Source organism: Hevea brasiliensis, chromosome 7 (genome assembly GCF_030052815.1).
Source record: "Hevea brasiliensis isolate MT/VB/25A 57/8 chromosome 7, ASM3005281v1, whole genome shotgun sequence".
NCBI classification, from domain to species: domain Eukaryota; kingdom Viridiplantae; phylum Streptophyta; class Magnoliopsida; order Malpighiales; family Euphorbiaceae; genus Hevea; species Hevea brasiliensis.
The window spans coordinates 101,108,403-101,123,835 of record NC_079499.1 but is presented as its reverse complement, the minus strand read 5'-3'; the positions used below and the strand labels follow the sequence as shown (position 1 = coordinate 101,123,835).

General features: G+C 33.4%; 3 protein-coding genes across 3 annotated transcripts; 2 read left to right on the top strand and 1 right to left on the bottom strand.

Annotated features, from left to right (window-relative positions):
- The first annotated feature begins 1,716 nt into the window (after positions 1-1,716).
- LOC110644701 (oxidation resistance protein 1) lies at positions 1,717-6,085 on the top strand. Its single transcript, XM_021797610.2, has 8 exons — positions 1,717-2,050; positions 2,559-3,082; positions 3,221-3,293; positions 4,045-4,125; positions 4,209-4,272; positions 5,119-5,206; positions 5,359-5,443; positions 5,753-6,085. Exons 1-8 carry the CDS (start codon positions 1,931-1,933, stop codon positions 5,834-5,836), a joined length of 1,119 nt encoding a protein of 372 aa, XP_021653302.2. The 5' UTR covers positions 1,717-1,930; the 3' UTR covers positions 5,837-6,085.
- Positions 6,086-7,452: 1,367 nt separating this feature from the next.
- Positions 7,453-9,888, bottom strand: LOC110643982 (asparagine synthetase [glutamine-hydrolyzing] 3-like). The gene is made up of 7 exons (XM_021796542.2): positions 9,762-9,888; positions 9,312-9,563; positions 9,047-9,181; positions 8,332-8,412; positions 8,135-8,209; positions 7,842-7,949; positions 7,453-7,674 (listed from the first exon to the last, which is right to left on the bottom strand). The coding sequence occupies exons 2-7, from the start codon at positions 9,453-9,455 to the stop codon at positions 7,453-7,455; spliced, it is 765 nt and encodes a 254-aa protein (XP_021652234.2). The 5' UTR covers positions 9,456-9,563; positions 9,762-9,888.
- On the top strand, positions 9,766-14,343 carry LOC110644710 (UDP-N-acetylglucosamine transporter ROCK1). Its single transcript, XM_021797623.2, has 7 exons — positions 9,766-10,119; positions 11,368-11,416; positions 11,538-11,764; positions 12,502-12,700; positions 12,792-12,935; positions 13,550-13,624; positions 13,912-14,343. The coding sequence occupies exons 1-7, from the start codon at positions 9,992-9,994 to the stop codon at positions 14,071-14,073; spliced, it is 984 nt and encodes a 327-aa protein (XP_021653315.2). The 5' UTR covers positions 9,766-9,991; the 3' UTR covers positions 14,074-14,343.
- Positions 14,344-15,433: the final 1,090 nt, after the last annotated feature.

Genomic DNA, 15,433 nt, shown 5'->3' with positions numbered 1-15,433 from the left:
GATAGTTGATAGGACCGGTTGATCTGTTGTTGATTTCGATCTGGATCCGATATGTTGTTCATTAATATTATTATTACTACTTATCAAGCTTAATTTCTTTAACTAAAAATATCAGTTGGAGTTTGCTTGTTGAGCATGATATGATCTGTGTTTGCATGTTCAAAGATTTAATTTCTTTGTAATTTCTGGCAAATTCTACATGTAGAGTGTATTTCTTATGTTTATTTGTCAAATTTATTAACTTTCATTTGAGAAACCATGTCAAAAGTGTCTACAGTAGTTCTTATTCATTCTAAAATTATAAAAACATTATCATTTGGAATTTTATTGCTCGTCTCTGAAATTAATATTTGTTTCAAGAGTATAGTTGATGACTTGATGTTAAATATTCATGATATCTGCCTCTGCATTTCTTCTTCTTTCCTTTTTTTTTTTTTTTAATTTTAATGGAAAATTGACATGAGATACTGAATGTTGAGTGCAAAATAAGAATATTTATTGATTTATGAATTATTATATTTTAGGTTAATTTTTATGTATATTTATATGTTAATTATATTATAAAATGATGTTAAAAATTTTAATTTTTTAAAATATTAATTTTAATAAAATAAAAAATAATAATAATAACGAATTTAGTATATAATAATATGAGAAATTATTAAATAATAGTGAAATTCTTATTTAAAAGAAATAGAAACTAAAATTAAAATTTTACTTTAAATATTTATGTTAATAGATTTTTTGCAATAAAATATTAATTAATATGGTAATATTAGCATAAAAAAAATAAAAAAAACAATGGGAATGGGATTTATAATTTATAGAAATAATTAAATATTAAAACTAATATATTTTAAACCCGAAAACTCATTTTTCACATCAAAACATATAAGTTTTGCAGGTAATTGGAGTTGAATTTGGTTTAATTGAATCATAAAAATTAATTAAAATCAGATTTAGTTGACTTGCTATAAACATATAACATGAGACATTGATTTAATTAAATTAAAAAAAGGATTTCAATTTTTTGTGCAAAAATAAAAAATATTTCATTAATTAAAAATAAAGTATAAAAGAGAATCACAATTTAACATATTATATTTTTATATAAATAAAAATTTAAACTAACCACTCACATAAAAAATAATATAAAAAATTTAAAAAATTTGGTAATACTGACAGAATATGTAGATTGGCCAATTAATTATATTCACATCTTAATAAAAATTTAAAAATATATTATTATCTAATATAATTTAAATCAAGACATTCTCATGTATTTAGTAATTTTTTTTAATTAATTTAAAATAGAAAATTTTCTATTTTTAATATTATAATGAAAGATTTTCCAATTTTTTTCTTATTAAGAATAATAATTTAATTAAATTTTTGTGATTACATTAAGGGTATCTTTATAGATTATAAATTATGGAAAAATAAGAGAAAATATGTATTTTACCCTTCTTTTAACAAAAAAAATCCCATCATCGAAGAATGGTAGTCAACATATAAATCTTGAAAATCTCAACTACTTGAGAATGAGTTTTCCCAAAAACTAAACCTGTTTGATGGGCTAGATGGTCCAACCCACCTGCTCAGGGACAGGGCCTTATCCTTATGTGGTTGCAACAGCAAAAGCTCCAATAGTGATTGTTTGTTAGGCCTTGGTGGTGACTCGTGAGTGGGTCTTGTGTCACCGTGTCTACCACCAGCTTCAGCCCTCAAGGGACATGACAAGTCAGAAATAGCCCAAGTTGAAGGAGTAACTTTGAACATACTCTTGTTCTCCCAGAGCCGGTATGGCAGAAGCGAGAAAGAAAGAAATAGGATCGCAATATTCTGTATGTAAAGAGAGAATCTTTGTAAAGTGAGTCTGTGGTGGAAATCCATTATCTGATCTCAATTCTAGCAAAAACCCAATATAAGTATGGGAAAAGCGAAGTCATTTAGGAGCAAAGCAGTTCACTTTGTGTCTGATCTCACCACCGTCTTCCTGAACCCTATCTCTGATAAGCTCTCTAAGCATCCTCCTTCTCCCCCTTCCACTGTGAGTCCCCCTGTTCTCTTTCTATATCTATGTGCATATTGATGTTCTCTTCTTTTGTCTTGAAGGGTTCCTTTTCATTTGGTGTTAGAACTTGGTAATTTTATTAATAAGTTGATAATTAAAAACCCATTTCTAAATTGGTGATGGATTGCGAGACTCCTTGGTGTTTTGGTTTCTGGCATTTTAGAGTCATTTTTTTATGTTTCTATTGGTGTTTCCCTTTGCTTTCTTATGGGTTCTATTGAATTGAGGGTGAATGCATATTCCTTTTTCTTTCTTATATATGATTTTGCTAGAATTAGAATAATTGGGTTGAGAATTCACCAATTAAAAGCTGAAAACATAGCATGAAGGTATCCCTTTACAAATTAAAAATGTCAATCGATAGCTTAATAAATTATACTCTTATTCAAGAAGTGATTGGTGTTCTTCCATTTATTTGAGCATTTTAATGTAATAATGGTTGGGAAGTTGCCCAGTTATAACTCTTCATTTATTATTTGGATAGGACGACCTGAGTGAACCAAAACGGAGTCAACTAGACTCTATTACCGAAGAGGATGATGGGGATTTAGTTGATGGGCCAGATACTTCTTCCTTTACTGCATTCCTCTATTCTTTATTGTCATCTTCGGATACTGGAGATAATTCAAATGCAGATGAGAAAAATGATAATACAGCAGAAATGGTTGACCAGCTATCTGAAAATGTAAGGAAGGAGAGTGGCATAAGGAAGGGCTTACTTTCTAGGGGTAAACAATCTCTTAGAGCTATTTACCAAGCTGCTAGAATTGGTGGATATCGGAGCCAAGAGCGCAAGGGTGAATCTGATATGAAATTAGCTGATGAGGGTGATGATAATTTTGATGGACTCGAAATGAAACATATGCAGAATGTGATAGAGCCTGTTGAGTTGGGAGATCTTCCAGGTGCTTCTGAGCCTTCATTGCTGCTTTCAGAGAAAGCAAGAAGTGCTCTTTATGCTTCACTTCCAGCACTTGTTCAAGGGAGGAAGTGGTTATTGCTTTACAGGTTTAAAAATGTTAAAATTAAATTTCAGCTTTTTAAATACATACAACCTTGCTTGTTGTGGTTATTAATATGATAGTCTTCATTAACTCTGTGTGCATGTGTGTGTATGCATGCACTCATGTGTGTTATTCTTTGCAGTACGTGGAGGCATGGGATATCACTATCAACCTTATATAGAAGAAGCATGCTTTGGCCTGGACTAAGTCTGCTGGTAATGTCTCTTAGTATCTTTTTTCTTCCTTACTCTTTTTTGGTTGCAGGTGCTTTTTCATATTGTTTTCTTGAGGTTATTGTGCAAATTGAAAACTATGATTTTCTTTAGCTGATTTTAATTTGATGTATTAAAAAATTTTAATTCTCTGGAATATGCATGGATCATCGTGTGTATGTGCTGCAATTATGCATGTTGTCTGAGGACATTCTCATCATACAGTTACTTCGCAATAATTTATTGTGATCTTTGGTTCCCAAGGTAAATGGCAGGATAGATCCCACTGATATGAAACCTGCTGGATAAGGTACAAGGATATTATAAGAAAATCTGCTCTAAGGATTTCTGAACAAAATAACAATTTGGTAAATTTGTATCAGCAACATCTAATAAAATATGGACATCTGTCTACTACAGTTACAAGTCAATTTTTAGAGGTGTCTGTTCTATTCAATTTACTATTATTTTATTTCCATATAAACACCAAAGTCTCTCAGATGATTCTGATATGTCGATATGTCTATATTTTTACTTCAAATGAATTACTTTATCTTTTCTTGAGTCATTCATGGTTTATTTCTTATTTAACTTATCAGTTTACTGTGGCTGCTGGGTCAGCTGCAACTGTATAATGTATACTCTCAAGTGTTGTCTTTTATCTTAGCACTGCTGATATTATGTTTCATCGTGTCCATAGTTGTTTCCAGTCAGAGATAAAACTGCTTCTTTGATTGTGTTAATTTTCTTTCAGGTTGTTGGAGACAGAAAAGGTGCAGTTTTTGGTGGCTTGGTTGAGGCACCCCTAAGACCAACCAACAAGAGGAAATATCAGGTGCTGCTAGATTAGATATTTACCTCTAATTCTTTTTGACAGTATTTTCATTAAAAAGCATGTTGACATTGAATTTTGGACAGGGAACAAACAACACTTTTGTTTTTACAAATAAACCTGGCCATCCTGTGGTATACCGTTCCACAGGTATTTCCGTCTCTGCCCCTAGGCAACAAATTTGATTTCTAGCTTGTGCAGGAAAATTATTTGTTTTTATTTTGTTCATGTGTTAAAATGTTATTCCTTATACTGAAAGATTGTTAAAAATGGTTATATTTGCTGCTTTTTTTATTCCTTTTATGGGTAGTATATTCCCTTGGTAAATTGGTTAAAATAGGTGTTTTCCATTGATATTCTGCTCTGTGAATGGCAAGGAAATTTGATTGGCTAAAATGCCTTTTTTATAGCTTTTCTCAAAGGACAAAAAATGTATCATATAAAATGCATTTTACATTTATGAACATTTTTGTAGATGAATGTACCTCATAGCTGTAAGCATATGGTATACTTTCTGCTCTTTATCTCAGAGCTCCAATGGCTGCAACATGAAGGACATAGTTTCAACATGAAATTATGCTAATCCTTCTATACAAGGACATTATACATCATAGAGATGCCAGAACTACTGTTGTCTTAAATGTTGTTCTCAGTACTTCTCTTTTAGTGCTTGGAAATGTTTGAATATAAAATCTTTGAAAGTCATGTCTGAACATCACATTTAGATCAAGTTCGAGTCAAATCATAATATAGATTGGTTTCGAGATGCCAGTTGCATCTAATCAGTGCATGATGTTAACCTATGACATTTATGGATATCTAAAATATGTGGAAACTTAATTGAAGAACAGAAACAATAAAAGGTGTGCTACGTACAAGCACATGTGGCCTGCCTCAGGTGTTTCCCCAAAAGGATGCCGAGTATGAATTGAAGTGTTGAACATCTAGTTTAGCATCTTTTGTTTTAGCAGTTCACTAATGGCAGTATTAAAACAGGTGCAAATCGCTATTTCACTTTGTGCTCTACCGATTTTCTGGCAATTGGTGGGGGTGGCCACTTTGCACTCTATTTGGATGAAGATCTGTGAGCCCATACTTTCTTCTCTATTGTTTATACACTTGTTTTACAACCATTTGAGTGATCTGAATTTGCATATTCACTTCCAAGAATCTAATTTAGTGAAGGTGACCCATTCAGATTATACTGGTTTTTGATATTGTTAATTTCCATCATAGATTAAATGGATCAAGCTCAGTCTCAGAGACTTATGGGAATCCGTGTCTTGCAAACTCTGAAGACTTTGAAGTCAAACAAGTTGAGGTATGCACAGAGCTACTCCCTCATGCACTGGGAAAATTATATACATCAGATGCCCATAAAAAAAAGGAAAAAAAAAAATAAAAACCTCCCTGAAATTCATATTGAACTTACTTTCCACATATCAAGTGGATCCTGCATGAATTTGAGCAAAGAATACACTACTTTCTTTAATGCAGCCAGTGTAGTGAAGAATTTCTCTGTACACACTTGATAACAAGTTCACCAATACTGGAGTGCTTTTTGCTTTTAGTACTAGTTTTTATTAGCATGCAAAAGTTCAATCCCTTTTTTTTTTTGGTCTTTCTGTAGCTTTGGGGCTTTGTATATGGTTCAAAGTATGAGGAAGTACTTGCTTTAAGCAGAATGGAGGCTCCTGGGATATGCCGGTGGTAAATATTTAAGCATATGGCAGATCTTATTTGATTATGATTGTCGATATGGATGAGCTGGTTTTATTTGATGGGGTTGATTTATGCTCAACGGATACTCATTCGGTGAAACGGCTCATTCACTGTTAACCTTTGTACATAGAGCCTGTATGTATGAAGAGTGTTTAGAAGTAATATTGAAAGTTTTGTAACTTTGGACATTGACAGTGTGGTGGCTAATAATATATAAGCTTAACAATACTTTCAAACTTCAGATGTGTTGTGAAAGAACTCACTGAGATATATAAAGCCAAAAAAAAAAGAAAAAAGAAAACCTTATTTGATATATATATTTTTTCTCATTTAGCTCTCTGACCATAATTCAAAACCTTACCACTGGGTAAGCTAATGTGTCCTTGATTTCTGCCAATGGTTGTTTTAATTTCAGAACAATAATTTCAATGTTCTATTTTTATAGATTTATTTGATTAGTTGGCTTAATCTTTCTACTAGATATATGATGTGTTACTATGTGTCCATTAACCTCACTTGTCAAACCTCTTCTTCCCTAAACAAAGAATTGAAGTTCTTGGGCTCATTTCAGAAGGGAGAAAAAAATCTTTGGTTCTTAGGTAGGCAAATATTAAACATCAGTACTTCCAGCTTTCTGCCATTGTTCCATTTTCAGCAAAGGATAGGAACAATCTATAAGTAGGGGACTTCTATACTGATGCGTTGCATTATGCTTTGTCTCCACTCTTCCGGCTGCTTATGGCCACTTCCCGATCATGTTGTACGGAATGCAAATTGCTAGGGGTGCAGCCAGTTCCTTGCAACGCTGACAGCAATCATGTTGATATGCCAACTAGTTGTGAACTAGAGCAGCCAACGCCCAGCGTGATGCTGCGTAAAAAGGAACGTTAAGACTTGAATCATTCCTTTCCACCTAAAAGTTCCAGGGTTAGCATTTAAACCATGGAGTTAGCTATGTAGCAAAGAGGTGAGACAATGGATCTTCTGGTTTGATGAAAGCGCAATTTCAGTGCAGAGGATCCATTCAACCTGTTAAGCAACACATGCATTGATTGAAGTTTGTTTGGAGAGGAAGAAATAGGAAAAGAAACTCGTGTTAAAGTCATAATGGGGCATTTGGTACGAGTAATACCATACTTCATTGCTAGCAAACATTATTAATTATTTTTTAATCCTTAATAATTACTCCTTTAAAAGTAACACTGAACCTTACCTTGCACGAAACACTAGGTGTTGCATAAAATAAACATGAGAAACCTAGCAAAACATAAATGGGGTTCTAATAACGAGGAAGCAACTTTACATAAGCGTTTCGATGCAAATATACGCAACCAGCTTCAACTGCTGATGTGAGGTTGAAGAACTCCATCACAAGCCTTTGTTATAGGATCCGTCACAAAATCAGAAGACTGAATGGCAAACAATACTGGTATCACAAGAGAGAGAGAGAGAGAGAGAGAGAGAGAGAGAGAGAGAGAGAGTGAGAGGGAACTCGGTTTATGATCATCTTCTTCCTTGAAATGAAGTGAAAATGAGTAAGGGGACTTGTGTCTCGTCATCATCTTCTATCTCTCTATGTGTTCCAAAAGTCTGCTGAGAAGTCCTCTATTAAGCAATTATTGCAGTCTTCTCTACAATCCTTTCTTGTAGTGTCTGAGGGGAACCATTCATCAAATTTTCAATCTTGGCATCCTCCGTTCCCTTGTATGCAGCCGCATGAACACCAAGAGCGGCATAAGGATTTTTTGCCCATGCTGCATCCCATTCCACTGCTTTTGCAGTACTGCACGCAACGCTTGGGCCTCCAGGAACCTTCAACCTTGCAGCATTCTGCTCAGAAATGGGAAATTAAATATCATCACAAGAGTTGAACAGAAAGAACAAGGGCAGCATCATGAAACAAATAAATGCATCTGGCAAAATGAATGATGCTCCACTAGATTGCAGAGAACCAGTAAAGAAAAAAAGCTCATAGATTACAGAAGACAGTGATACACCTTAGGGAAGAATTTCTTAAAGATGGTTCTGTAGTAACATGCCTCTTTTGTGGTTGGAGTATTTTCTGGGTAAATAAAGCTTGCATTCATCAATGTTGCATCTTTGACCTGTCCATTTACTACTTTGTTGGTCACATACAGTAAGGATAAATATAAAAATATAATTAAATAAATTAGTTATATACTTCAAACTGAAATTGACAGTATAGGCTAAAAAAAAAAAAAAGCACTGAAACACAGTTGAGATGAAGAATCCAAAATGAAAACCCTCCACAAGTTCCAGGTATACATACTTGTTTGTTTGCATGATCTCTCAGACCATCAATCCAGCTATCACTGAACTGTTCCTTCTGCCTGTACAATATGTGCTGAAACCAAGAGAAAAATAAACATCTTAAAGAATTCTTCCATTGAAATGGTGCAAGGTTATTAAAAGACGAGATAATTCACCAAATGGTAGAAAACACAGCGAAAGCAGAAAGTTATAAACCTTTGGAAGATATAGGTTCTTCTCATCATCAAATGCATTGCGCAAGACCCACTTCTCTATCCTTCCAAGATCAGGCCTGATCTGTGAGGATAAATGCAAGTAACTTTGTAATATCATAAAGAACCAATGAAAGAGAATCTCAAACATCTAACCATCTGAACAATTTGTCAGATTCGTGAACAAAAAGGAATGAATTAATAAAATTGTGTTGTAAAAACAATTACATTTACACAGTTTTGATTTATATGCAAATAAAACTAGTAATGCAGGAGCTGAAAAAAGTGCAAGTTTCAAAACAGTTTCCAACATGCCTAACAATTTACAGCATGCAACCGTCTATCGAGTGCCAAATAAGGGAACCAATACATGCAAAAGAAACAAAACACAGAACTGATATTTAAGCACTAAATGTGAAAAGTGAGATTATGCATATACTTATGAATAAGATTATATATCATTTTCAAAAGGTTGTGCATCTGACCATGAGTTTTACACTTCTTCAGTGGATTTTGTTGCACCCTTCCTATATGAGATGGGTGAGAAAATCTTTTGGTCTGGATTTTATTCAGCACTTGCTCCTGTAATGACTAGGTTATATTACATTTTAATTTGTTCTATTAATAGTTATAATAGCTGATATTATATAATAAAGTAGTTTCTCAGGCATTGCACATCAAAGCATATAATATAAGCCCCAGGTCAATAAAGGTTGTACCATTTTCCACTCTGGATCTATGCTCATTGCAACATTGATGAATTCTTTGTCCAAAAAGGGTACACGAGCCTCAACACCCCATGCTGAAGTCGATTTATTCGCCCTCAAGCAGTCATAAAGATGAAGAGCCTTGATCTGTTTAATTATCAAAGGTACAATCAACAGTTTAAAACAATATTTCAGGAGAAATAACATATTCAGTTAAATGATAACTAGGCCATGCATACATTTGCAATCATAATTAAGGGGGGAAAAAAAGGACTACCTTTTGACATGTCTCCTGGTGAACCTCTTCCTTGTTAGGTGCCTTGTGAAAATACAAGTAACCTCCAAAGATTTCATCTGAACCTGCCCCAGAGATAATCATTTTAACTCCTAAGGATTTTATTTTTCGTGACATAAGAAACATTGGAGTGCTGGCTCTAACGCAGTTGTCACATCGTATGTTTCAATATGATAAATGACTTCCTCAAGAGCAGCAATTCCTTCCTGATAAGGCAACAAAAACCAACAATTCCTAGAACAGTAATTTTAGTAAGTACATAGTAATTTTTCTGATAAATAAGAAATTTTATTAAAATGTATGAAATAAATAGTATTTTTTTTTTTAAGATATTGTAAATAGAAGACTTTACTCCCCTCCACGTACACGTGTAATAATAGTAAAAAAAAATCCGAGTAATAATAATAATAATAAAAAAAAAATCCCTCAGACCTTAACCGACGTCGTCGATAAACCGAGCTGGCAGTGGGACGGCGTCGTATTTTTGATAATCCCTATTTTCGTTTACGAGGATCCGCTCACCGCAAGTGGAAGAGGATTCCTTGATCCCGGAAATAATTTTCTACTTTCAATCACATTCACGGTACAGGGGACCACAACGGAGAAGTAGAAAAGAAGAAAGGAACAGGACCAAGCGTTCCTCCCTTCTAAGCTTGCCAACAATGGCGGCGACGAAGCGCAAAGGAACCAACTCTGACTCTGATGGAATGAACGCAAGGGTTTGGCTTTATTCAATTTTACTCACTCTTCAATACGGAGCTCAGCCTCTGATCTCCAAGCGTTTCACCAGGTAAGTTTCTTTTATTTCAACTACTTGTTCCGTTTCTTTCATTTCAACTACTTGTTCCGTTTCTTTCAAAACGATCGTGCAGCAATGGAATTAGATGCCCATGAAGAGTATAGCTGTAATTGATTATTTGAAATTTGTCACAATCTTCGTTGAATTTGCATCGAGTGAAAGAATAAAAGCCTAAATAAGGAAAATTTTACGAAAAAAAAAAAGAAGGGATGGAAATTCATTTCCCTTTCCATCTATGTGTTTGGTGAGATAGGAAAAAAGGGAGAACACCAGTTTAATAGTCGTAAAATTCATTATTATTCTTTTATCTTCCCGTTCCGCTTCCTTTGGGACGGTAAGAAAAAGGTTTGGTGGATTTTCAAGGAGAGTAACTGGAGACTGCATGTATGCAAATTTGAATTTGGTTTTGAAGATGTATGTTTGTTTGCCCAAATGTGGTTGCAGCATGATAACCCCAAAGCAAAAATGATCTACTGTTATCATTACTTTTGGCATCATTACTTTTGGTTTACTTCATTGGACTGATTACAAGATGCTCTATATGTTTTGGGTGATTTCACTTGGTTGTATATGGTGTCTGAGACTCTGATTCACATGTTGCAACTTCACCTGATTTTTGGGCAAGTCAATTGGGTAAATTCATAATGGAGTTTAAATATGATATGCTTTGGAGTTTAGTATGAACCATTTTGTATACATATTTTTACCCCTCTCTCTCCAGATTATGTGTTCAAATCTATGAGCTAAAATGCGGGACACATGGAAACTTGGGTTTGCATATCCAACCTTGCTTTTAATTGCTTATTTCAAGTCACAACCACCTTGGCATTCTTCCTGTGGATGAAAATGTGTCATTATGTTAGATATGTTTTATTAGTGGTTGACAGGAAAAGCTTTAGCTTTTATATCTTATTATACTGCCTTGAAGGTTGCAGCTTCAGTATTTGACCAATTGCCTTGAGACCAAATGATATAGGATCTCAAGTATCAGGTTTGAGCTTGAAGCACATGTGGGGAGTGTTGCAGCATCCCATCTGTGCAATTATGGGAGTTTTGCATTCTTGATTGTGTTCTTGACAGGATCTATGGGCCATTTTCTCACTTTCTATCCAAAATCAAGTTTAGTGTATTTAGTACATAAATTGGTCATGCTAGTTTTTATTCCTTTTATGTTAAGAATGAATGATTGGCGTGTCATCCTATGAAATGCTAGTGAACTCATTGTGCATTTTCATGCAGGCGAGAAGTTATTGTTACTACCTCTGTCTTGACATGTGAGATAGCTAAGGTAATTCATTTGTCATATACATGAATTTCATCTTCCTTTTCTTGGTAATTTATCCATTATATTATAAAAAAAGTTACTTTACCTGATAAATAATTATTTAATGTTTACTTATGAGCCTCAGGTAATATGTGCCCTGATTCTCATGGCAAAAAATGGTAGTTTGAAGAAATTATCCAATGAATGGACTTTGGTCGGTTCTCTCACTGCATCAGGACTTCCTGCAGCTATTTATGCTGTACAAAACAGCTTGCTGCAGATTTCTTACAAGAATCTTGATTCACTTACATTTTCAATGCTGAACCAGACAAAAATATTTTTCACTGCATTGTTTACGTTTATAATATTGAGGTATGTTTCCCAATGTTAGTTTTGTCAAATGTTCATCTCTTTTGAATGGTTTTAAGATTAAAATGTTGATACTCATTACCCAAACATTTAATATTATAAAAGCAAGAAACTAATTTGTGTTTATGTTCTTTTTGTCCTTGGTTTTGTGGGATGGTCCACTGAGCATCTGGCTCATTGATTTCAAACTTCCTATTCTGTTACCATATGATTCCTTTAATGGTTGATTATCTGTCATATTGTTCACAAATATTGCGAGAAAGATCAGAAATTATTATTTATTCTCCATGCAAATGGCATGTATCAGTAGCTTGGCATTCTATTTCTTGAAATACTATTCTGGACAAGGTTAACAAGGTCATATTCCATCCTGAAACTGAAGCTACTATACAGAAGCTATTTTTTTTGGTATGTTCCTTGAGCATATGACCTTTTATTAGTGACCTATTTTTCTTTTGTAACATAAATGAGGCCATGTCTAGTATTAGAGAAACAAAGCACGTTAGAAATTACTTAGAAAGCTGATTTGTATGGGGAATAAAATTGGACTTCATTTGCTACTTTTGACTATAATACCATTTGTTTTTATTTCGTTTCCCTTTTCTTTTGGTTTTGATTTTTCTGCTAATCAGGCAGAAAGACATGATAAAGTGCATATAGTGGATAAAGACTATGTATATTTAGGATTCCTGGGTCATGTGGAAGCTCCATTTACCTTAATACCTAGCCTGAATGTGTAGGCAGAAGCAGTCAATCCAACAAATTGGCGCTTTGTTCTTGTTAATCATGGCAGCTGTTCTTCTTAGCGTTGGTGAAGGCTCCAGCAAAGGCTCCAGTAGTAGTAACCCTGATCAAATTCTATTTTATGGGATTGTTCCTGTTCTTGTTGCCTCTGTTCTTTCCGGCCTTGCTTCAGCTTTGTGTCAATGGGCTTCTCAGGTTTGTGAAACTGATTTAATATTGATTTAAAATGATTTTCTTACTTGAATTGTGACTCTGCCCTTCTCTTGCTGTTTACCTTTTGTTACAGGTTAAGAAACATTCTTCATACTTGATGACTGTAGAAATGTCTATTGTTGGAAGCTTGTGCCTGCTGGTCAGCACCACTAAGTCTCCAGATGGTGAAGCTATTAGACGATATGGATTCTTTCATGGTTGGACTCCATTGACTATGGTAATGATTGTACTGTTACTGATAAATTCTCTCCTAGATAAAGACTAAGGAAGCTCCTCACGGTTGCTATTTTGGTGAGGTTTAAGATTTCTGATCCTACAAAAATTATTTCCTTTGTAGGGGCTAAGTAGATGCAACCTAAAACGGTATACTTGAGAAAATTTTGATTTGATTCACTAATTGCAGAGAGACAGTCACAAATTTTTCCAGTGTAATGGAGTATGTACAAAGTAGTTGGATGTTGACATGGTGAAGGTGCAGAGGTCTTTGGTTTGAATTGATTTGCAGGCTTTATTGCTTTGTTGTGTGTTAGAATTCCAATTCTCCTCCACCCAGCAACACCCCCCTCTCCTCCTCCTCCTCCTCTCAACCAAAAACAAAAAAAACAAAAAAAAGGTCCCTTCTCTAGAACTTTTGAAGCAGTCTCATGCACCTTAAGAGAATATGAAAATATGGGAAATTTAGAAGTACAAATTATATGAAACTGAACAGGTAAAATGGTTGTCATAATCTCAAGCAAAAAATTCTTACAAAATTTCTTGTTTTGTTGTTCCTCCTATCACATGAGTCATTCATTGCTTAAATCTGATAAATTGCTATCTGTTATGTTTCAGATTCCAGTGATAGCCAATTCTCTTGGAGGAATACTTGTTGGCCTGGTAACAAGCCATGCTGGGGGTGTTAGAAAGGTAATCTCACTAAATCTGATTTGATTATATCCCTGCAGCCAAGTCTAAGCATGTGACTTATAGTCTATCACTTTTTTTTTTATTTAACTTTTCTCAAATTTTCTTTTTTAAAAAACTTGAAATAAATTTGTGCAATTTAGAAAGATTTTAGATTCTACTAGCACTTTTTTCTAGGAATTACAGTGCGGAAGTGGAAGGACCTTTAGTAATGATTAATATTAGTATGCTGTGCAGTTTTTATTATTAAAACATCTTTGACCTCAACAAAAATTTTCTAATGCATGCAGGGATTTGTCATTGTTTCTGCACTACTTGTAACAGCTATGCTGCAGTTTATTTTCGAAGGGAAACCACCGTCATTGTATTGTTTGCTGGCCCTACCACTCGTCATTATCAGTATTGCAATATACCAAAAATATCCATATAGGGTAAAAAAGAAGGAATCATGATCTAAACTTCGCGGTAGCAGGGGAATTATTGGCTCATCCCAGTTCGTGAAGTTTTTATTATTTTTACAGATCCCAGATTTTCAGAGGAAAGTTGAATGTATTCTTTAGAAGTGTATTCACGACTAGCAGATTAGGGCACAAAGAAGGCATACAATGCATTCACAAAATTGATGAACAATTATATTTTCTTCATGAAATCTGGAATTAAGCATTGATTGCAAGGAAATGAAAGAGAATAGGGCGATGTCTGATTATTGACCCTTTGGACAATGCACAATTGTTGAATGAATGATGAATATAGGTGGTTGAAATCTCAACTTAAGCAATAACTTCAAAGTGTTCGTAGAAATCAATGCACAGTTGGGGGATCAATTGATCATCCCCTCGAATTGTAGACTTTGCAGTAAGTCGGTTGCCATTCGGTGCTGGGTCATATCATCCAGCCCAAGGCAGGCATTTGCGTTTGCAAAAAGCCTAAAACGATGATGGCATTGCAAGATGCTATAGTCCATTTGTTGCAGCTAAAACAAGTATGAATTATATTGTCATCGATATTAAATAGGAGTAGAGGTCAGCAGAATTCGATTTAGAAGTAATTTGGTTAGACATTTTGTTTAATTTTAAGAGATTTGATTTATTTAATTCAGTTTAGTTTTTTAAGAAAAAATTAATAAAATCTAATTAAATTGAATAATTTATTTTTTAATTAATTGTTATTAAATCTCAAATTAAAATTAGAAATAGGAAATATAATTAAAATTGAATATGAAATTAGTTTAACATAAATAAAAAATAACATAGGATTCATCAATAAATTAAAACGAATTAAATTCGTTTAATTATTATTATTATTAGAATATATAACTTTATAGGCAACTTTCATAGTTAGATGAGAGGAGAGGCGAATAGGAGAGTTGTGGTTTCCATCATTATATTAGATAACGCGCACATACATATATAAATTATTTTCAAGAAAGTTTAAAATATAAAAATGTAGTAAAGAATTATTTTTTTTAATTTTAGAATGAATTTAATTGTAATTAATAAAAATAAGTTTGTTCAGATAATACAATTGGGATAGAATGAGAACAGAACAAATTTTTTATTGGTACTCAATTCAATCGAATCTTAATAGACTGAGTTTAGATTTAATGTTTAATACTCGTGATGAATTCATATTGAATATGTTGGATATTTGTTAGGTATTTGTTATTTGAAACTTGTTTATATAAATATTTAATTAAATATAAAATATATATTTTTATAATAATTATTTATAAATTTTTATATATTTAATTTTATATAAAATAAAATTTAAATATTTTATAAAATTATTAAAATTTTAAAATATACATTATTA